The sequence below is a fragment of the Microtus pennsylvanicus genome, chromosome 18 (genome assembly GCF_037038515.1).
Source record: "Microtus pennsylvanicus isolate mMicPen1 chromosome 18, mMicPen1.hap1, whole genome shotgun sequence".
Taxonomy (NCBI): domain Eukaryota; kingdom Metazoa; phylum Chordata; class Mammalia; order Rodentia; family Cricetidae; genus Microtus; species Microtus pennsylvanicus.
This window is the reverse complement of record NC_134596.1, coordinates 2,135,234-2,157,755: the sequence shown is the minus strand read 5'-3', so window position 1 is coordinate 2,157,755 and position 22,522 is coordinate 2,135,234. Positions and strand designations below refer to the sequence as shown.

The window sequence follows — 22,522 nt, the reverse complement described above, 5'->3', positions numbered from 1 at the left end:
TAGATGGATAGATAGATAGATAGATAGATAGATAGATAGATAGATAGAATGCCATACCAGAGTAGACAATATGTGCCTCCTGGTGAGTATCGTGACCTATGAAGTATGTCCTCTCTTCTCAACAGAAAACAAATTCCTCCTGGTTCTAGTTCATGTTGAGTTGCAAAAAAATAGAATATTTGTCATCAGCCTATCTATGAAGGAAGGGGTTTAGTTGGCCTCATGGTTCCAGAAGTCTAAGAGCCTAGTGCTAGCTTGTCCTTAGCTCGTGTGACGTCTTTGTACAGCTTCAATTCACAGCAGAAGCAGAGGAGACATGGGTGCATGCAGAAGACAAAGTGGATCCGACTTCTGTGGCAACTAACACAGTCCTCAGAGAGTAAGGAGCCCCGCCTGGGAGACCCTACCCAGTCTGCAAAGAATGGCATGAATCCCTCCTGAAGGTCACACTTGGCAACCCTGTTCCCCTGGAAGATGCATATATTTCTACATGAGTTTTGGAAAAATCCCAACTCACAGGAAGTACAAGAGGCAGCAAAATGTATCAAATCACAACATGGAGGGGTTTTTAAATAATTTTTCCTAATTCAAAAATATTTTATACATGCATACAATAAAATATAATCATACCCACCCCTCCCCACTCCAACTTTCCCCATATACCCCACAACATATCCAACTCCCAACCTCATGTCTGCTTTTTTTTTTTATAACCCACTAAATCCAAATAGCATCATCCTTATGTGCACGGCTGCACAGCACGGGTATTTGATCAACAAAATGTTGACTGTAAAATCTAGATAAATGTCCCTTTTATCCAATACTTAAATAAAACCATTAAAAGAAAAGAAAAGATTAGAATAAAGAAGCATTCTGGCAAGAAACCTGGGTCTAGAGAAATTCCCAGGAATCCACATGGATGACCCCATCTAAGACACTAAGCAATAGTGGAGAGGGTGCCTAAACTGGCCTTGTCCTGTAGTCAGACTGATGACTATCTTAAATATCACCATAGAACCTTCGTCCAGCAACTGATGCAAGCAGAGGCAGAGACCCACAGCAGAGCACTGGGCTGAACTCCCAAAGTCTAGTCGAAGAGTGGGAGGAGTGAGAATACAAGCAAAGAGGTCAAGGCCATGATGGGGTTACCCACTGAAACAGCTTGCCTGAGCTAATGGGAACCCACCAACTCTGACCTGATGGTGAGGGAACCAGCATAGGACCCAACTAGGCCCTCTGAATGTGGGTGACAGTTGTATGACTGGGGCAGACTGTGGGGCCACTGACAGTGAGACCAGGATTTATCCCAACTGCCTGTACTGGCTTTTTGGAGCCCATTCTCTATAGAGGGATACCTTTCTCAGTCTAGATATAGTGGGGAGGGCGTTGGTCCTGACTCAAAGCAATGTGCTAGACTTTGTGGACTCCTCTCTGAGGAGTGAATGGGGGGAGGTGGAGGAAAAGGGAGGAGAGGAGGGAGTGAGAACTGGGATTGTTGTGTAAAATGAGAAGCGAAAGTTTTTACTAAATAAATATTTAAATAGAAACATACTGTTGCCAGGCGGTGGTGACGCACACCTTTAATCCCAGCACTCGAGAGACAGAGGCAGGCAGATTTCTGTGAGTTCGAGGCCAGCCTGATCTACAGAAAGATCTCCAGGACATCCAGGATTACATAGACAAACTGTGCCTTGAAGAACCAAAAGGAAAAAAAAAAACTAAAACAGACAAACAAACAAACAAAAATCAAGGAAAAAATGCACTAGAAATGTCGTCATTGCTTTGCCTGGAATGAGCAGTGACCTGAATTTGATCATCACTAACATACACACAGACACCCAGATGCTCACACACACACTCACACACAAATTCACACAAACAGAAAATGCACAAATGACTTGAATAGGCAGTTTACAAAGGAGAATTTCCAAACGACTAACAAACCTGAGATATTGTTCAATGTTATTTTTATCGGTGGGCAGGGTGGGGGATGCACGTGAAACCACAGTGCAATACCACACACTCACTGGAGCGACTCAATAAAGAGGTGGGCGTGCCAAGTCTGGGGAAGATGGCAGGACTGTAGGAGAGCCAGCTGCTCATGGTCTGCTCAGAGGATCGAAAACTCAGAAGAGCCGTGATCTACTGATGTTTCAAACACATGAACAATGTACTCAGACAGTCCCTCTCCCACTGGAAATAGACACTTGCAATTCACTCCCTGAGACCTTCTTTGTCTTGTCATATGGTTATAAATCTTTCTTCGTAAGACAAGCTCACTCTACCATCCGCCTCCCATCCATGCGATGGACAATATCCACACCACTCTTACCACATTCTTTTCCCTAACTTCCCCAGAGTTAAGTCATATGAATGCTCCATTTCAGCTGGAACTCCTAGACAGCACTTCCTCTATAACTAGTAATTCTTCCTCAGTGTCTATTTGATAATAGATCCTAAAGCTACCGAAGCTACTTCTTTCTTCTTCTTCTTCTTCTTCTTCTTCTTCTTCTTCTTCTTCTTCTTCTTCTTCTTCTTCTTCTTCTTCTTCTTCTTCTTCTTCTTCTTCTTCTTCCTCTTCTTCTTCTTCTTCTTCTCCTTCTCCTTCTCCTTCTCCTCCTTCTTCTTCTTCCTCTTCTTCTTCTTCCTCTTCTCCTTCCCCTCCTCCTCTTTCTCCTCCCCCTCTTCCTCCTTCTCTTCCCCCTCCTCCACCTCTTTCTTCCACTCCTCTTCCTGCTCCTCCTCCCCCTCCTCCTCGTCATACTCCTCCTCCCCCTCGTCCTCCCCCTCCTCCTCCTCCCTCCTCACCCTTCTCCCCCCTCGTCCTCCTCGTCGTCATCCTCCTCCCCCTCCTCGCCTACTCGTCCTCCTAGTCATCACCCTCCTCCTCCTCGTCTTCTTCTTTTCTCTTTTCTTCTTCTTCTTCTTCTTCTTCTTCTTCTTCTTCTTCTTCTTCTTCTTCTTCTTCTTCTTCTTCTTCTTCTTCTTCGTCTTCATTTTTTGAGACAGAATATCTGTTCAGTCCTGGCTGTCCTGGAACTCACTCTGTAGACCAGGCTCGTCTTGAAATCAGAGAGATCCTCCTGCCTTTCCCTCCCAAGTGTTGGGACTAAAGGTATGCACCACCATACCCATCCTAAGGCTTCTTGAAGTGAATTAAGAGAAAGACAAGGCAGGTAGTGCTGGCTAATGCCCTTAGTCTCAGCACTTGGGAGGCAGAGGCCGAAGAATCTCTGTGAGCTCAAGGCCAACCTGGTCTACAGAAATCAGAAGAGCCAGGGCTACACAGAGAAACCTTGTCTTGAAAAATCAAAAGAAAGAAAGAAAGAAGAGGAAGCATCTATTAGTAATGTCTCAACTCCCTTCTGCCCTCCATCCAGGTCCTCCTATGGCCCAGAGAACAGGCATTCAGACAAACCTATAGGACGTCAGCACGGGGAGAAGTGACTTGAGAAAGAGTGGTTATCACGTACCTCTGTCTTGGCTGCCACCTGGCCCTGGTTCTGATACCTAAAAAACAGTATCCATGCACCACCAACTAAAAAAACAAGCAACATAAGGCTGAGATCTGCTGGCAGTGGAGCAGCCAGACCCCATAGCAGCTCCATTCCTCAAGCCTATGCCCCCTCTTAGCTACAGCTTCTGCCTTTATTCTGAGTTTCCATGACATCACAATAGGCCCTGCCAGGGAAAGCCAGGCTGTGGGCATGCTCAGGTACCAGCTGCTGCCCTTCCCTGTGTCTGTCTGTGGCTCTGAGAGCTCTGATATCTAAAGCTCAGCTGTGAATCTCCTAGGGTTCAGCTAGGCAGACTTGTCATTAAGGGAGGCGTGATGAGGCAGACTTTCAAAGGTCTTCCCAAATGACTTGTTCTGACTCACATTTTCTTTGGAGCCTGTCACCGGTCACTGTCAAGTTTGAACTGGGTCTATGGCCATAGATTGCAAACTGCAGGTTAGAATACAGACCCAAGTGGAATCTAAGAGAGCTGGGATAGATCAAGTGGAATCCCTCAGGGACTTGGAGGTGCTTGGTTTTCTAGGTTTACAGGTCTCCATATTTCCTAGTTGCTGTTGCCCTGACACACATCACTCTGAGCAGTGGCCTTAAGAGAGGATCTACGGTCTCATTGCCCAGATCAGTCATTATACCACCCATCACTCCATCTTCCCTAGAGTCAAGGCAGTGCAAACAAGATTGATGTGATCATTGATAAAGAAAATGCTTTTCTTCCTCTAGAACACTAACGGACTACTGCCTAGTAGGCACCGTTTTAGGAGACTAGGTCTTTCCCCCACAGGGTCTTCCGTCTATAGGGGCAGCGCAATTAATATTCTTGGGAAGCCCACTAATAAAAGAATAAATAAATATGGAGTGTGTGCTTTATGAAGCGCTGTGCAACTCCTACAAGGATTTTAATCATCAAGAACTCTGCCCTGTACCCTGAGCACCGGGCAGGTGCTAGCCACATAGCATGGATGTATGTACACCAGGGGTAAACCATCCTGGAGTCCTGGGAAATAATTAGCAATGAAAGATCCCTTGGGGTTCTTAAAACATTTGTGTGCAGTTCAACAGGAACCCTTAAAGATCTGCTTTTCTTACTATTATAAATTGTGTGTGTATGCGTATGCATGTATGAGTGCAGGTGCTATGGAAAGGGGCCGAGAGGGAATCTGCAGGGACAGGTGTTTGAGGACCACACAACATGGGTGCCGGGTACTGAACTTGAGTCTCTGCAAGAGCAGCCTTCATTCCCCACCTCTGGGCCACCTCCAGCCTAACAAGGAGCTTTTAGGCCCTGTCATTTAGATTATGATGTCAGCATGTCCCTTGAGGGTTCAAGGGGGGGGGGAATTTTTTTTTTTATTTTCGAGACAGGGTTTCTCCGTAGCTTTTTGCTTCCTGTCCTGGAACTAGCTCTTCTAGACCAGGCTGGCCTCGAACTCACAGAGATCCGCCTGCCTCTGCCTCCCCGAGTGCTGGGATTAAAGGTGTGTGTCACCACCGCCCGGCCAGGGGGGAAAATTTTATCCCATAGTGAGGTATTAAGAGAGTAGGAACTTAATTCAACTACATAAATAGCTGTTAATTATTAAATAAAATAATAAAATAATGTTTACTATTTTATCTAATATTTTTACTTAACATTTTTGATACAGGACCCAATTGGGCCTCAAATTCTCTATGTAGCCAATGCTGGTCTTGAACTTCTTCCTTTTTTAAATTTTATTTTAAATTTTTTAAAAATTTATTTTACATATTAACCCCAGTTTCCCTTCCCTTCTTTCCTCCACTCCCATCCCCTCCCCTGCAACTCCCTTCTACCCCCTTTTCCAACCACTCCTTCTCCAGAAAGGGAAGGCCTCCCATGGGCTTGAACAAAGGTAGCACTGAGCTCTTCGCCCCCCCCCCCCAAAAAGCCAGCTAAGGGCCAGGACCAGGGCCAGGTCCTGATCTCACTGCTAGGAGCCTTACAAACAAACCAAGCTACACAATGGTCACACGCACGCAGAGGGCCTAGGTCGGGCCCTGAACTTCTTGGTCTTTCTGCCACCACCATCCCAGTGCTGGAAGGGGAACCTAAGCACCACCAGCCTGACTTCAACTATGGTGTTTAAAAATGGGGCCATTCAGGGGAGATTAAGCATAAAATTAAGCAAGCGGAGCCCCCATGGCCGAAGACTGCTAACCTTAGAAGGGGAAGAGATGAAAATGAAATACGTACACACATGTGCTCCCTATCTCTTGCCATGTGACAACCCTCTCTGTTCCACATCTAGACTTCACCAGCAAAAGGTCACCAGATGTGGCCTTTCAACACTGCTTCAACTCAGCACCAAAATAAACTTCTTTTCTTGATCAAGTAACCTCCTAGTCTGTACAGAAAAGATATCCTCTCTTTCTTAACTGCTTAGCCAGTCTCTATATGTCCATTCGGCCCACTTGCATAGTGTCTATGGCTGCTTTCATGTCACTTTGTCACAGGAAAGTAGCTGTGCTGAAGGACTAGGTAGCAGCATAGGAAACCCTTTATATGCCTTTAGGAAATATCTTTTCCGCCCGTGCTGAGAGTTTCAGACCAGGGACTCATATACGCTGGCCAAGGATCTGACTACTAAGCTACCCCTAGTGAATGCCTTTTTACAAAGCACATTTATCACTTGTCTCTTTAGTGTGTGTGTGTGTGTGTGTGTGTGTGTGTGTGTGTGTGTGTGTGTGAGAGAGAGAGAGAGAGAGAGAGAGAGAGAGAGAGAGAGAGAGAGAGGAGGGAGGTGTGAATTCTTGACAGTGGCTTGAGTCCTACATATGGAGGTCAGAGGGCAACTTGATAAAGTCAACTCTCTCCTTATTTCCAAATATATATTTTTTAGATTTAGTTCCTTTTATGTGTTTTGTCTGCCTGTATGTGTCTGTACCACATGTGTGCCTGGTGCCCAAGGAGGTCAGAAAGGGGCATCAAATTTCTTGGAACTGGAGTTTGAGTTGGTTGTGGGTGCTGGGAACTGAACCTAGGTCCTCTGCAAGAACAAGAAGTGCTCTCAACCACTAAGCCAGCTCTTCATCCCTGCACTCTTCCCCTTCTGAGAGAATCAAACTCAGGTCATCAGGCTTGGAAGTCAGGGCCTTTACCTGCTGAGTCATCTCACCAGCCCTGGGTATCTTTACAGTACACACTGATCAGAGTGTTAAATCAATCAAACATTTATTCTATTATGCATGATTCAAGGTTCTTAGATCATTTAAACTCATGTCAACTGTATGGACTATCTCCTAGGGACAGTGATCTCACGTGCTGAAAAGACAGCATTTGTGGTCTGTTAATAAATGAGGTTGGTGAATTACATACCCGCTGTGGGCACATGCTTCTCACTCTCTCACACACACTTCACACATACCCGCTGTGGGCACAGTGTTCTCTCACACACACACTTCACACATACCCGCTGTGGGCACATGCTTCTCAGTCTCTCACACACACACTTCACACATACCCGCTGTGGGCACAGTGTTCCCTCTCACACACACTTCACACATACCCGCTGTGGGCACAGTGTTCTCTCTCTCTCACACATTTCACACATACCCGCTGTGGGCACAGTGTTCCCTCTCTCTCACACACTTCACACATACACGCTGTGGGCACAGTGTTCACTCTCTCTCACACACTTCACACATACCCGCTGTGGGCACAGTGTTCTCTCACACACACACTTCACACATACCCGCTGTGGGCACAGTGTTCTCTCTCTCACACATACACTTCACACATACCCGCTGTGGGCACAGTGTTCTCTCTCACACACACTTCACACATACCCGCTGTGGGCACAGTGTTCTCTCTCACACACACTTCACACAGTAGCTTTGGGACTTGGGACCCTTCGGCTGTGTGGACACGAGTTCTAAGCAGCCCACCGTGAGGAAACCACAGGAGGCACTTCCTCCCAGTGTCTAACCCCATACCGACCACCATACTGACCCCAGGACTGAGTTTGTCCCAAGGTCCAGGCCACTGCAGTCACCAAGAAGGTGAGGCCCTGGAACCACACCTGACTGTAGGACTCCGCCCACCATGATAAGCTTGATAGGAGCAGACCACCCAAAGGAAGTTCTTAACTTCCAACCATTATCACCTGCCAGGGTAGGACTCAGCCATCGAAAAGTTTAATGGAGGCCTGGGTGTCAGCATTTTACCCTGAAGCAATACCTGGCTGCAGGAAGGACCATGAACTGAGATTACCCAGCACCACCCAAGAACAGACCATCCAAAGGAAATTCCTAGAATCACCTGCCAGCACACTCACCAGGACACCCCAGACAAGTGTCAGCCAATCAAGGGCCCTGAACCTCAGAAACCCCTCACCCCCACCTTTACTACTATAAAAGCCCAATTCTAACTGAGCTTGGGGCTCTCCAGTTATTCCAATACATTGGACATGCGGAGAGACTGAGTTTGCAAACTTGATTAAAATAAAGGCTCTTTGCCTTTATATATGGGATTCCGTCTCCTTGTTGGCTTTTGAGGTCACTTTGTGGATTTGGGTATAACACCACCACCTCTGGTTGTTTCTTTTTAATCTCACAGGTATGACACCTTTTTCGGTATCCATAAAGTCCTTTGACCACGACCCTGTTTGCAGCTGAGGCAGGGGGAGGAGTGGGTGAGTGTGGGCAGCAGCGTCACAGAGTGGAGAGCACAGTGGGCAGAGTCCAAGTTTCCCAAGGCTGTGCTTGTACTCGGAGGGACTAGCCACTGGGGGACACCAGGGGGGCTTCACAGGGATTGTCTTCCTCTAGCAGAGCAGAGCAGGAGGGAGCCACCTCCACCGTGTGTCTCAGGAGCAAGGGCCAGACATTGTCCTGGGTCTGGGAAAGAGGCTGAAGTCTGGACACACAGCTCTAGGGAGGAGGGCTCTGGTGTAAGGTGTGTACCCCTGAGACTGAGGGAGAGGATTCAAAGGAGGAGACCTGGAGTCTGCACTACAGGGTTGCTGGAAGAGGGGTAATCTTGGACAAAAAACATGAAGAGTATTTGAGGGCCTCCCCCAGGATCTGAGCGTTGGTCTCTTGTCTTCCACAGCAGTCAGTGCCCAAGGATGCTGACCCTGCCTCTCTAGCAGGTTGAACAGCAGCACTCAGTGTGGGGAGAGGTGGTTGGGGTTTAGGTTGCCAAGGCCCACAAGGTCACTTTCTAGCCTGGACACGCGGCACAGAGGCCACAATCCTCAAAACTGTGAATCGTGGACTGTGGCAGAGGCAAACCTTGGGAGGTGGACATTGGTAGAGACAAGGGGCCAGGCAGAAAGGACCAGAAAGAAGGTTAATCTGTGTTCAGTGGGGTCCCGGAAGGGCCATCGCAGAGCCCCATCCCCAGATGCCATGATGCTCACGCTCAGGGGAGACTGCCTTCCTGTCTCCCTGTGTCTCTTGTGGTGACACCCTGTGTAGCCTCTCGGCTTCTCTTACTCCTCTTCCCTTTGTCCGTGTGCTGTTCTTGGATGGTGTACCCGTCCAGCAGGTCCAGTTATTCCAGGGTCTGAAGGGGCGCTACCTGAAAGAACATGGGCGAGAGAGAGGAACGAAACCAAGCAAAATTCTCTTGTCAAAGCCTCCGTTAATTAGCGCAATTGAGTTTATTACTTCACAGCTCCTGCTCATTTTTACTTTCTATTACACAATTTACATGACCTTTTAATTCTGATGAGATCAGTACAAACTAATTCCCTGTTTCCTTATTTAGACTTTTTGTCCTGTTGAGATTTTTGGATTTCACTTTCAGTTAACATTCTATTGCCAGTTTCTCTTATAGCAAACGTTTCCGTTTTCTTTCTCTTCTTCCTAATAGATTAGACACAAATATCCAATTATTTCATATGATGTAGACCGCACCAGCTCTTTCAGTGGCCGTGTGTTTCCAATTGCAAATGACCCCGAGTGTTTTCCTCACTTGCGCTCTGAGCCAGGTGTAGACAGGTCTCTGTTAATGTCTGCTCTGCTGGTGTTCCCCATTGCGTATAATCTGTTGATTGGCTTGTCATCTCCATTTTTGTTTTGTTGTTGTGTCAGAAAAAGCCTTGTGGGCAGCAGTTTAGCAAATTAAAAAAAAAAAACTATATGTCTTGAATTTCCAAAACTAAGCAGAAGATACCGTTTCTCCTAATTTAGAAGATTTTCCAGTGTCTGCTAAAGTAAACGGAAGGAAGCAGGCTGTAGTGGACGCTGTGGACAACAGCTTGAGAACCAGGACGATATCCTTAGAGCCTTCGTCCTGAATGTGCAAGGGAGGCTGCTTGAAATGCAGCCATGAGCATGGGGACGCAGAGAACTGCTCTTGGGGGTCACCCCAAATCTGAGATGACACGGGAGTTGATTTTGAGGGCACCTGTGCTGGTTATTCATGAAGTAATTTTGAATTGGAATAAAGAACCAGACAAAGCAACCTAGCTGAGTTAAAGCAGTGGTTCCCAACCTTCCTACTGCTGTGACCCTTTAATGCAGTTCCTCATGTCATGGTGACCCCAACCAGGAAATTGTTTATGTTACTACTTCACAACTGTAATTTTGCTACGTTATGAATCGTAATGAGACATCTGATACGTAGGCTATCTGACATATGACCCCTGTGGAATGGTTATTTGACCTCTCCCCCAGGAGAACCCACGTGAGAACCACTGAGCGAGAGGATGCTCAAAGTCAGCAGTAATTGACTGTTTTATGTTGAGGTTGTTGGGATACAGTGGAGAAATAAAATATATTTTAAAGATGTATTTATTTTTATTTTATATGTATGAGTGCTTTGCCTGCATGTATGCCTGTGTACCATGTGTGTGGCCTGGTGCTTGCAGAGCCATAAGAGAGTGCTGAATCCCTTGGAACTGGAGTTACAGATGGTTGTGAGTGGTCGTGTGGGTGCTGGGAACCAAACTCAGATCTTCTGCAAGAGCAGCAAGTGCTCTTAACTGCTAAGCCATCTTTTCAGCCCAATATTGGCAATTTATGTTAAGAATCCCTGTGCTACAGAGTTTGTGATATTCCAGATGGATGCTGAAGGACTGACAATATAGTATCAAAAGGAAAAGTGAGGACAGTAGTGTGTAAAGTTCATCTTTAAGAATTTGTTGCCCCCACACTAAGGCCTGGGAATGGGAGGATAGTAGTCATTTTCTAGGTCTACCAGCCAGTCTAGCCAAAATAGTGTCTTCCAAGTTCAGTGAGCATGTCTCAAAGGAAATCTGGTGGTTGTAGCTAGTGAGATGAATCACTGAGTAACACTATTGCCATGCGATGGTAAGGACCCGAGTTTGGGTTCCTAGCTGCCATATAAAAGCCTGTGTGTCTGTTACTCTAGCACTGGTAGTGGGATATCAGGGACCTGATAGCCAGTCCAGCTGAAATAGTGAGCTCTCGATTCAACGAGACACCCTGCCTCAAAAAATAAACAAATAAAAAAATGAGAGCACTAGAGAGAGATTTAAAGTTGATCTCCAGCTTCTACACGCAATGCAAAGGTGAGCACAGATAGCACACGTGCAGTCTGCTTCTGCCTCCACGAGTGTACACACAGTCACACAGGAGACACACACACACATGCAGTCTGCTTCTGCCTCCACGAGTGTACACACAGTCACACAGGACACACACACACACACACGTGCAGTCTGCTTCTGCCTCCACGAGTGTACACACAGTCACACAGGACACACACACACACACATGCAGTCTGCTTCTGCCTCCACGAGTGTACACACAGTCACACAGGACACACACACACACACGTGCAGTCTGCTTCTGCCTCCACGAGTGTACACACAGTCACACAGGACACACACGCACACACATGCAGTCTGCTTCTGCCTCCACGAGTGTACACACAGTCACACAGGATGAGTGTAGTAATAGGGAGCTGCGGGGCTGCGTCCCCAACACCCCAGCCGCCTGCTCGGCTAGCTTTTGCCCCGAAATAACAACACACAAACTGTATTCATTTAAACACTGCTTTGGCCCATTCCTATCTAGGCTAATTCTCACATATTAATTTAGCCCATCTCTAATAATCTGTGATTATTTCTTACCGGGAAGATTCTAGGTCGGAGCTTCATCGCGTGTGTCTGCCCGGGAGCGGGGCATGGTGTCTCTCTCTGAGGCATCTGCTCCGGAGAGCAGAGCTGTCAAGTCTGAGCTCACTTCCTCTTCCTCCCGGCATTCTGTTCTGTTTATTCCACCTACCTATGTCCTAACCAATAAAAAAGGGCCAAGGCAGTTCCTTATTAGCCAATGACCTTCCCCCATCATTTCCCCTTTTTCGGTTTAAACAAAAAAAAAAGGCTTTAACTTTAACATAGCAAAATTACATATAACAAAACAGTTATCAAGTAAAAGTTACAATAATCTTTATCATAACTAAGGAAAACTATAACTGTAACTAACTATTTTTAACTCCATCAAAGACTCCAGAAAGATACAATACTACATAAGCAAACAAGAAAAAAGCAACTTTTAAAACTCGAGAAATGACAGAGACATCTCGCTGCCTGGACAGTCACCCAAAGTTCCTCTGTACCGTTGGGGAATCCATCTTCAGCCTTCAGGCCCATGGTATCCAGCAGACATTTCCATAAAGCAGGAAAATTCAAAGTCAGTTCAGTCACTATCTGTTGTGTCCTGCAGAATGTCTCGCAGACTCTTTCATGAATCAGGAACCCCGAAAGATCATCTCACCTTAGGTAAGTTCAGTAGTCCTCTCTCTGCGGGTTCTCTGTGTCCAGTTTATGCAATAGTCCAGGCAAGAGCAGTTTCTTGTCCAAATGGCTATCAAACTCCATAAGGTGCCTCTTCGATGCCCATCTTTCCTCTTGAAGTAGATTGGTGCTGCCAGGAGCAGAGTGTCTCATTGTCATGAAAAGTCCTAAGTTATTAAAACATTTAAAATGCCATATTCTGCAGTCTTTGAAAGATATGAAGAATGTCTATCTAACTGAAATATATCTCTATATATCTAGAAAATCTAAGTAACATGACTACAAGCTTTACTATTATCGATGATTATCCATTAACAACCTATATTTCTTAATTATACAGTACATATTTAAATGAACTACACAATCACAATACCTTAATCAAAATCAGAAACACTTATACATATAACAAAATTGACCGTAAATCTCTATAAATAAAGCAAAATCTATACTAATGCAAATTATTCATACCTATATCATATCCCCCTTTAAATGTAAAAGAACATTTATAAACCATATTTGGGAACATGGGCGCAGTTTTTTCTCTCCAAACTGCTTCCTGCTGAATGGGGGCGTCGTTAATGATTTTAGGGTGTAACTTGTGTGCCAGGTTTATCTCAGTTGGCAGTTGAGTGAAGTAATTTTCTGAAGATGTTCACAGCAAACCTTCAGGAGGACGTGGTCCATCATACCAAATCGGGATATATGCAATCCACAAGGTCTGATCCTCTGTGAAAACAAAAGAAGAATCTCTTTTCCAAAGTATCATATCCTTAGATCCAAACTTCGAAATCACACCCTCATGATATCCGTTCTGGTTCCACTTGGCAGCCCATATAATGAAATGTCTCTCTGTACTTAGCTCCTTCACAGTCAAAAATTTTAAAGAAAACACAATGTACATAATCCAGACTCTCTGTGAATTTTTCATTTTTACGTGGCTTATTTTTCTTTATTTCTTTTAATCTCTTAACTATCTGTACTCTGTCTCTTTAAAGAGTTTACCTTTTTTTTAAACCATTAATTTTATTCTCTATATTCTTTTCTTCTCTCTCCCAAGCCTACGTACATTCATCCAACAGTGTGACTCATTTAGTGGTCTGAATCTGTCCTATTGTGAATCTGCAATTTTTTACTATCCAGGAGCACTTTTGATTTGCACCTTTAAATCACTAGGCGCTTAAGAATCTAAGCTGTGACATTCCTATGTTAACTTTTTGCTTTTTGAGCGCGTATCTTTGAACTCTCAGAGATCCGCCTGTCTCTGCCTCCCAGGCATTGGAATTAAAGGTGTTTGCTAATACACCTTGAACTCACAGAGATCTGTTTGTCTCTCCCTTTTAGGCACTGGGATTAAAGGCATGTGCTACCACACCTTGAAGTCACAGAGGTTTACTTTAAGAATTTTAACTTTTAGTCTGCATATATTTTAACACTGTAAATCATTTAAAATTTTTCTTTGTCTTTGACGTTCTCTTTACTGTATCTCTGTTTTTCTGACCACATGAGTCTTTAATGTACCAAACAATATCAGTAGGACTAAAGCCGTGGCTTTGACGGCTGGATCCTTAGCTTTCCAGCCTCATGGCTGAGGTACTGGCTGTAGCCATGTTTATAGTCACAACTGGCGTTTCAAGGTCCCTGCCAGCCAGCAAGCTACAACAGACAACACTCAAGTCCTCTCTCGGTAGCCGGCCCTCCTGCCTCAAACAGTCAGAGTTTGCTCTGGCAGGATGGCCCAGAAAGCCGGCATTTTTAAACGGCACAGCTTTTTTCCTGCTACGGCTTAAAACCGAAAAGCATGTGTTCAGCTTTTCGTCAACACCGTTTAAGTGTTTCGTGGCAGGACCTCTTAATGAGCTGCAGGCTTTGCAGCTAAAGCTGAGTCAGGAAGCCTCTCTTAGATGAGGCGCTTGCTTGCCTCTAGCAAGCAGAGTAGACCCGAGAAATTGCTGCTACCAAGAAACCATGCACAAAGCTGTCATTTTGTTCTAGAATTACTTCCCAAGCTGTCTCAGGCTTTCTGTGGACTCAGTTAGCCACACGTCTGGGCGTCATACCATCTTTGGGAAAATGGCTCCTGACAGGATGGTTCATGATCCTGGTTCCCCTCACACTGTTCTCACTGATGTGACGATGCCACCACTGACTGTGCTGTTCTCCTGGGTGAACATTCTGGAAGATTCCAGCCTGCTGCAGATGCTGGGGATCCAGCCTAGGTCTCCTCACTCACAGACAAGCACTCTGTTGACTGAGTTATCTGCCTGGCCTAGATACACACATTTTGAAACTTTTCTTTTTCAACTGTTAATTTTTTTCTTCCCTAGTGTTTTTTTCGGACTTTGTTTTATGTTTTCAAGCTTAATATTGTTAATATCTGGTTCTGTCTCCTTCAGTACGCTTATTAGGACATTTCTAACTCAATTTGGAATTCAACTTAAATATTTTTGGTCATCAAATGCCCCGTCTCACTTCTAAGGCACAATCACCAGGACCTTGTGCTGGATTCTCCCTTGGCTCTCCAGTCCCTGTGATTATTGAAAAAGCCTTCATCTGAGATGCACAGAGCTTTGTGTAGCAGATGGGAGAGACACAAGGGTGAGTTTGGACAATGTTGTGCCTACATTTGGGCAGGCCTCACCCTATCCCGAAGCCCCTAGAACAGACAGCTTTTCCTGCCGTTCTCTGTCTTGTCCGTGTGACTAACGGGCCCAGTTGGAGGGGGCAGCGGAGCTTCCTTGTTCTTGCTCAGCCTCTTGTTAGGGTATTCAGCTCCTGGGCTAGCTCAGGACATCACATCCTATGCTGGAGCCACAGCGGTGACTCAGACCCTGCTCTACTGAGCAGTAATTCAAGTCCAGCAGCCCATTCACCTGGCTTTCATAGGCTGTTGACTGTGAGGGAGGGGTCCGGCCCCACCCAGTGACCTCCAAACCTACTCATATCAAAGTAGCCTCCAAACAGTGTAATCTGAGCTGGGACTCAACAACAGCTTCTGCCCCAAAGTCAGGGTCCCACCCAATGGGAGGCTCCCCAAGCTAGCTGTTCCCTCCATTAGTGGGACCACCAGCAGTACCCACAAAACCCGCATATCCTGCCAGCCTTCGGGGATGTCGATACCACAGTTCCACTCTCCCCAGGAGAACCAGAGTTCACTAGCCTCAGCCTGACTCCCAGAGTGCCTCGTCATCCTGTGACCCCATGTCCCCAGCCCTGCCCTGCTTCCCCAGCTGTGACACACACTCTTATGGTCTTCTGTATGGAGTGTTCGGTGTTCCTCTACCCCTGGACCTAGGGTGGGATTCATGCTCAAGGGTATGAAGAAAAAGTAATGGAGTCACCGCCATGTCCCCAGTGAGATCAGGGTCTGTCTCTATACCTACACTTTCTCCTGCAGGCCCCCTCCCTGCTCAGCCTGTCACAGGATGTCTCTCTTCTTCCTCACCCCATCCCTACTCTTTCTTCCCTACTCCTCCTTTCTTCCTTCTCCTCTTTTCCTCTCCTTCACCCCTCCTCCCCTCTTTTCTTCTCCCCACGCTTCCTCTCTTTTCTCCATTTTCCTCTTCCTTCTCACCTCACCTTTTCCCTCTCTTCTTCTCTTCCTCAACCTGTCTCTTCCTTCATTTCCTGGACAGTAGATTTCCCAGGAGGCCTGGGGGCTCAACCTTGAGAGAACCCTCACTTGAGTCCCTTCTGGGGACAATGTTGGATGCCGCAGACTTCCCAGCCGGAGAGGTCCCAGTACACTGGAGCCTTGGGCATCGGTAGCAGTCCGTGCTGACAGCGTGGCTGGAGTGTGAACCTGGATTTGGGCATCCGGAGCTCTGCTGACACCGGAGCAGGACAACATGTCAGTCATGTGACCCAGCCGAGTACTGTACAGAGACCAGTGCGCACTCCACAAACCAGGCTTGGCCAGCTGCTGTGGCCACATCTCCATACTGGGCAGGCCCCCACACACCAGCGTCCGCAGGAACCACGGACTTCACAGTCTACTTGGGAGCTCGTCTCTGGATCTCTGTGTGCTCGCTGCCGTGGTCTTCACCCATGACTCACCTCAGCGCCACATCTTCAGCGACTGCAAGTCCTACTGTTAATTGTGGTTTGTGGTCACCAATACTCACAAAGGGAATAAGCTTCCCCACTCTGTGGTCCTCCTCCCTTGCCCCGTGACGTGGAGTGACCTCCTTCCTCTGCTCAGGATGTCCTTAGGCATCTCAGTGTCTCCAGAACAATGAGGCACCTCGGTTGGGTTTGTCACCTTGTGCCCCTGTCCTGTCTCCTGGGTGACCCCTTTCCTCCATCTCTGAAACACACACATACCAGGCCATCACCACCTCCTGCTTGAGTGGCTTCTAGACCTGCCATGTTCTCCAGGTGGGAGAAGCACATGGAACCCGCTGAGACTTGCTGGCTCCGCCTCCATACCCAGCACCCAAGTCGGGAGGCTCAGGAGGGTTTGGGTTCTGCCGGCTGAGTCCTAGACCCCGAGGTACCTAGAGCCCAGAAAAGGGGGACAGGGCAGAACGTAAGGGGGTGGATGTCAGTTTACTAAGGAAGGTACAGGGACCTCATGGGTTGTTCCCCGTGGTGACCTCAATCTACGTCTTGTATAGCTTCAGCTTGGTGAACATGCTAGGTGCCCAGGCCAGGCACAGGGGTTACCACCCTTAGCACCCCATCACAGATGAGTGGGCCCCCAGAGTCTCCCTAAGGAAAGAAGAGTGGGGTAGAGTGAAAGAAGACACCCTACTTTCTGTCTGGGGTGCCTCATCTCTTGCACATGACCGCCACCTCCCGGCTAAGCCTTCCAGAAGAAAGCAGTATAGCATTCCAGAGGGGATGTAACCCGGACCCCTGAGGAAGCGAGGAGGGTCCTCATATCGGTAGGGCGGTCAGAAGAGGCAACACTTCCACCCCGGGGTCACTTGGTAGCCCCCTTCCCTTGAACTTTTCTTAGAATAGACACCCCTGGCCAAGGCAATGGGGAGACAAGGAGAGAGAGAGCTGTTAAGCAGGGCTAGGGAAAGGCCAGCTCTGACATTAGAAGGCCTGCGTGGAATCAATACAGTAAGAGAGATGAGGCAAAAGCCTGTGAGTAAGACGGTAGGGTGAGACCAGCTGAGGGTAAGACTTGGAGTCTCCACCCAGCTCAACCCTGAGACAGATACTCCCTTCCACGTCCGCCTTCCTGCAGCCTGAGTGCACGGACATCAGAGGGCGCTCGTGAGCAGAGTCAGCGTTTCCCTGCTCGGTGGTTCAAATGAGACCCTGCAGGAAGCGAGCCCCTGCCTGCTCTTATCCCTGTTCACACGCTGTCTGCTGACATTTTCCTAGTCACAAGCCCCCAGGCTGTCCCTCTCCCTTTGGGACCTGGCACTTGCTTTCCCCTCTGCCCCACCCCTGATACTCTAGGGTACCCCCCCCACAGGCATTGCCTCATCTCACCTTGTACACAACACCCCCTCCTACCACAGGGGTCCCTCCTGCTGTCCCAGGTCTGTGTCTGCCCATGGCTCCACTACCTTGTGATATCCTACCCCATAATGTCTGAGTTATGCTTCCTGTTCATGGCTGCCCCTCTTCGTGGAGCTGTATTCTTCATATCAACACCTCCTTCCTGAAGTGAGCATGGGGATTCAGGAGGCCCCTCACAGGGTAGGCTTTTTGGTGGAACTGCTGGAAGTTCTGCAGGGGACTCCTGAGTCATCACCTATGCTGGGGGCAGGCCTATTGGTGATACAGTTGCCTTTGATAGACTCATGCTCCCAGAGGCTAATCCCACTAGCTCGTGAACTCACCAAGAGGGGTGGATAGTGTGTGTCTTCTCTGTTTGTGAGTAGAAACAGTTGCCCCAGGAGGAGCAATGCAACATCCCACCCCTCTTGGTGCTCTGTGTGGGAGGGGCTTCTCTCTGCTCACTGTTGACTGCCCAAGGTGGTCACAGGCACCTGGGCGATACCTTAGAAAAGGTGTTCATAGGTGAGACCCCTGGATGTAGAAGACTGTGCCTTGGGGAGGGAGGGACAGGACTGAAGCCGAGGGGTGACACACTGGAGAGCTGATGGGGAGGTGCTGGCTGGGGCTCAGCCTAGAATAGGGTTCCTTTACTCTTGTCCTCTCAGAGCCTAGCAAAGGGGACCGCTTACCATGCAAGTATCTTTGCCGCCTTTCCAGTGTCCGGCACACAGCATGAGTTCTGTCACCCTCTGCAAATTAGCTGCCTTTCAGAGCATCATTGGACGTGAGGCAGAGGTCCACACTCTGCAACATCCCTGCATTTACAGCTGCAGGCCAAGAGAACACAGCCATGGCAGGTGCACAGCAGCCTGGCAGCCCAGTGTCTTCCAGAACTGTGCCTCCTGCTCCAGGCTTGCCGGACTGATACAGGCATACACTCATCTGGCCTGATGCTGCCCCAGCCAGATGCCGGGCAGAGGCATCCCAGCTCAGACTCCTCAGTGGGCAGGCTCAGCCCTCGGGACTCTGTGATGTTGACTGGCTCACTAGCTGCAGCAGTGGGTCGTGGCTGTTGTCATCATCGGGACTGAGAGATCTGGTCTTTAAGAGGCTCATGTTGTAGGGTGGGGGGTGGATGGAATGCCTGACAGGGACACACTGACCAGTGTCTTCATTGTCATACAGGCTGATGCCCCAGCCCTGCCAGGCTGATGCTAGGGAGGAAGCAAGAATAAGGCAGAAGGAGGGGGCCAGGGAACCTGGGCAAAAGAGAGGACGAAAGGAGAAAGGGATGGGGAAGGAGAGAGTGGGCAGAGACAGCACTGCTGGAAGGGGAGAGACTGAAAGGCAGACACACATGGAAAGACAGAGCCTCCAGGCTCTGGAAATAGCCTGGGGGCAGGGGGAGGGTAAAGTGCTTACTGCACTAGCGTGAGGACCTGACTTCACCATCAAAACCTACATGAAAATCACATTGAGTGGCAGATGCCTGCATTCTTGTGCTGAGGACAGACACAGGATGATCCCTAGAGCTGCCTGACAGTCAGCCATGCTGAATGCTTGAGCTCCTATCGAAAAAACAGCAGACATGGAGGATGGCCGGAGAGGTGATGGCTTCGTGGTTAAGAGCACTGGCTGCTCTTCCAGAAGACCTGGGTTTGATTCTCAGCACTAACATGGTAGCTCACAACTGTCTGTAACTCTAGTTCCAGGTCATCTTCAGGTCTTCAGGCACCAGGTATATACATGGTGCACAGACATACAGAAATACATACAGGTGAAACACTCATATATAATTTTTTTTTATTAAGGCGACTTAAAAAGATGGGCCAGTGAGACAGCTCAGCTGTAGCGGCCCTTGCAGCCAAGCCCCATGATCTGAGTTCAATCCCAGGACCCACGTGGTGGAGGGAGGGAACTGACGACCGTAGGCTGTCTTATGACCTCCAGTCGTGTGCAACGACATGTATGCTCATACATACACATGCTCACACATACACACGCTCACACATACACACACTCACACATACACACACTCACACACACAAAACAAATAAATGCGATAAAAAAGGTTAAGAAGCATAAGCCGGAGAGCGAGAGAGGGAGTCAGCTGACACCTGCCTTTGGCCCTCACATACAGATGCACACTCACGCATACACACCAACAGCACACACACATACACCACACACATGTGATTAAAATAAGAGAGCTAAAGAGGTGTAGGAGGAAAGGGGCAGAGAAGAGCGAGAAGGGAAAATACGCGGGGAGCAGCGAGGACATGGGGTGAGAAGAGAGGAAGTGATTGGGGACAGACGAGAGGCAGAGAAAAACAGACATAGTAAGGGAGGCAGGGAGTAAAGAGAGAATGAGAACCGGAACAGAGAGGGACAGGACCCGAGAGCCACCCAGCTGCACCAGGGCTGCCCAGAACTTCCCTGGTCCTTGGGGTGTTGCCACAACTCCAGGTCTGACTCGTTTCTGATCAGCACCCAGCCCACACTTTGTACTGGCCCAGATATAGCTCACCCCAGCCTCTCTCTTTGTGTCCCCACAGTGGACAAGGTCCTTCAGTGCCAGGTTGGTCTGGGGAAACTGAGGACTTCTCTCACAGTGCGCACTGGGGACACCTCTTCCGGTCTACTAGATTCCACTTAGGCCTATTCTCCAGTGTGGCCAGCAGAGGGGAGGGGGAGAGATCTGGAGGGGGAGACACTTGATGGCAGAAAGAGACCCCCAGAGGAGGACAGACAGAGGAGACACACAGACATGGAGACAGGGAAGGAGGAGAGACCAAAACCCAAACACGATCCCACGTAGTCAACAGAGAACAGTATGCCAAAGGGCAGTGAGACAGGAAACCCAGAGAGACCCAGGGACAGACCCAGGTGGTCATGGGTGGTGGTGGGCCAGTCCCAGCTCTGCTGCCACGGGCCTCCTGGACCATCCTTCATCCCTCAGATCCCTCACAAGACCTCTCACAAGGCCATCCAAAGAGGAGGGTGGCATGTTCTTCCTTAAAGAATAGAAACCCCCACCACAGCTCTTCTTCTACTAATGTGTTTGGGAGATGGATCCCAGGGCCTCTAGCATGCCAGGCTCTGGCCACAGCCACATCCCAGCCCATCCTACCAGCTGATGCAGTGGGCCGCTGTGAGCACCCACTGGGGGGGCACACCATGAAACACAGCCACCTGCCAGGGTTGCCAATGTCTCTCGCCCTCCCAGCCTCCGATGATCCTGGACTCAGAGAGGGACCTGGCACCTGTGGGAAGAGTGCTGTGTAGAGCCCAGGGTTGGCATGGAAAAGGAACTCTGAAGGGACGTGGGAGAGGACCAGGACTGAGGGCACGGGGTCAGGATTATGGTGCTAGAATGAACTGGTGTGTGGGAGGCAGATGGCCCTGGGCAGACAGATATTCTGCCCTGAGCACGAAGCTGACCTCAGCAGACTGGGAGACAAGAGATGACACCGGTGTCTGGAGCTGCATGGGCTCCAGGGAGTTTGGGGTGAGCAGGGGTATGGGGCAGGTGAGGATGAAGGCCATGGGTCCTCAGGGACAAGGAGTTCCTGAAATGGAGGTAGGCTCGCATGGCTGATGTCCGCTTGTTGGGAGAGAATCCTGAGCAGTGTTGAGAAAGCAGACTGGGAAGGATGTGGCCGCAGAAAGCAGTTCTAAAAGAGCCCAGGCTTCCACCATCCCCACCCCACTGATGGAAGCTCAGGCGGAGACAGAATAAGGAGAAAACTCCAGAACCCCAATTTCAGATTGCAGGAGGTGGGGGGCTATTTGTGGTCTCTGACTAGATCTCTTTATCTACGTGATGAAACAGGATGTGTCATGAAACCTGTATCCCCAGCAGCATAGGCTGGGGACAGAAATCAAGGATGGGGGCACAGGGTGGCGGTAATGTCTTGGTTGGGCTAAGGTGGCCTCCAGTGGAGGATTCCCTCAGTGACAGACAGTGAAGACCCAGGATTTGCTCCTTAGGGGGTGGACTAAGACAAAGATAAATTCAGGGTTTCAGGGTGGATTCAGGAACAAAAGGAGTGGGAAAGGTCTGTGCAGCATGGAGGGGCAGAGATAGGGTGTCAGGGTGGCACCCCAAGAAATAAGGAGCCTAGTCCCTGATCTAAAACAGGCTGTGGGTTGGAAGGTGGAGCTGGGCTCAAGGGGTAGAAGGCAGAGGTGTCTGGTCCTATCTCCTGCCGGTGTACCCTCCCTCAGCTTCTCACCGTCTTTCTCCACACACAGGATGAGGCACAAACGCAGGAGCCGCATGGTGGAGGGTGTGGAGGGATAGGTGGTGAACTGGGAGCTGAGTCTCTCGGGCCTTATAAAGTCTTCATTCCCCCACGTCCCCTCCCACCCTATAGGCGTGAAGAGGATGTCAGAACCCCACCCCTAAATCTGTAGGCTGGGCTCCTTCTGTATGAAGGACTGTGCCTGGCGTCTTCCTGCTCTGTTGGCCCTGGCTCACACTGGCTGAATTCCTGTGGTCTGAGATCTGGCTGGTTCACAGAAGCAGAGATTCGGGGGAGGGTTACAGGAGCAGTAGTGTGACGGGGGCTCCACACAGTCTCCTCACCTAACCCAAATCATCCTTTGTCCTGAGTCTCAGTGACTAGTGCCATCTGGGCTGTGAGCTCATGTGGCTGAATACAACACCTCTGAACATTTGTTTGCTTTTTATATTATTTCTGTGTATGATGTGGTGGTGGTGGTGGTGGTGGTGGTGGTGGTGGTGGTGGTGATGGTGGTGATGGTGGTGATGGTGGTGGGTGAATGTGTTTGATTCTGTATGGGCATGGAGACCAGGAAAGG

The 22,522-nt window shown here is 48.7% G+C and overlaps 1 protein-coding gene across 1 annotated transcript in view; it reads right to left on the bottom strand.

Moving 5' to 3' along the window:
- The window catches only part of LOC142837828 (uncharacterized), a 37,559-nt gene extending 15,580 nt beyond the window's left edge, over positions 1-21,979 (bottom strand). The window contains exons 1-4 of the mRNA XM_075953199.1: positions 21,934-21,979; positions 18,746-18,912; positions 16,667-16,734; positions 15,921-16,113 (exon numbers count right to left, since the gene is read on the bottom strand). Coding sequence (XP_075809314.1) covers positions 15,921-16,113; positions 16,667-16,734; positions 18,746-18,912; positions 21,934-21,979 — 474 coding nt within the window. The remainder of the gene's footprint in view (positions 1-15,920; positions 16,114-16,666; positions 16,735-18,745; positions 18,913-21,933) is intronic.
- Positions 21,980-22,522: the final 543 nt, after the last annotated feature.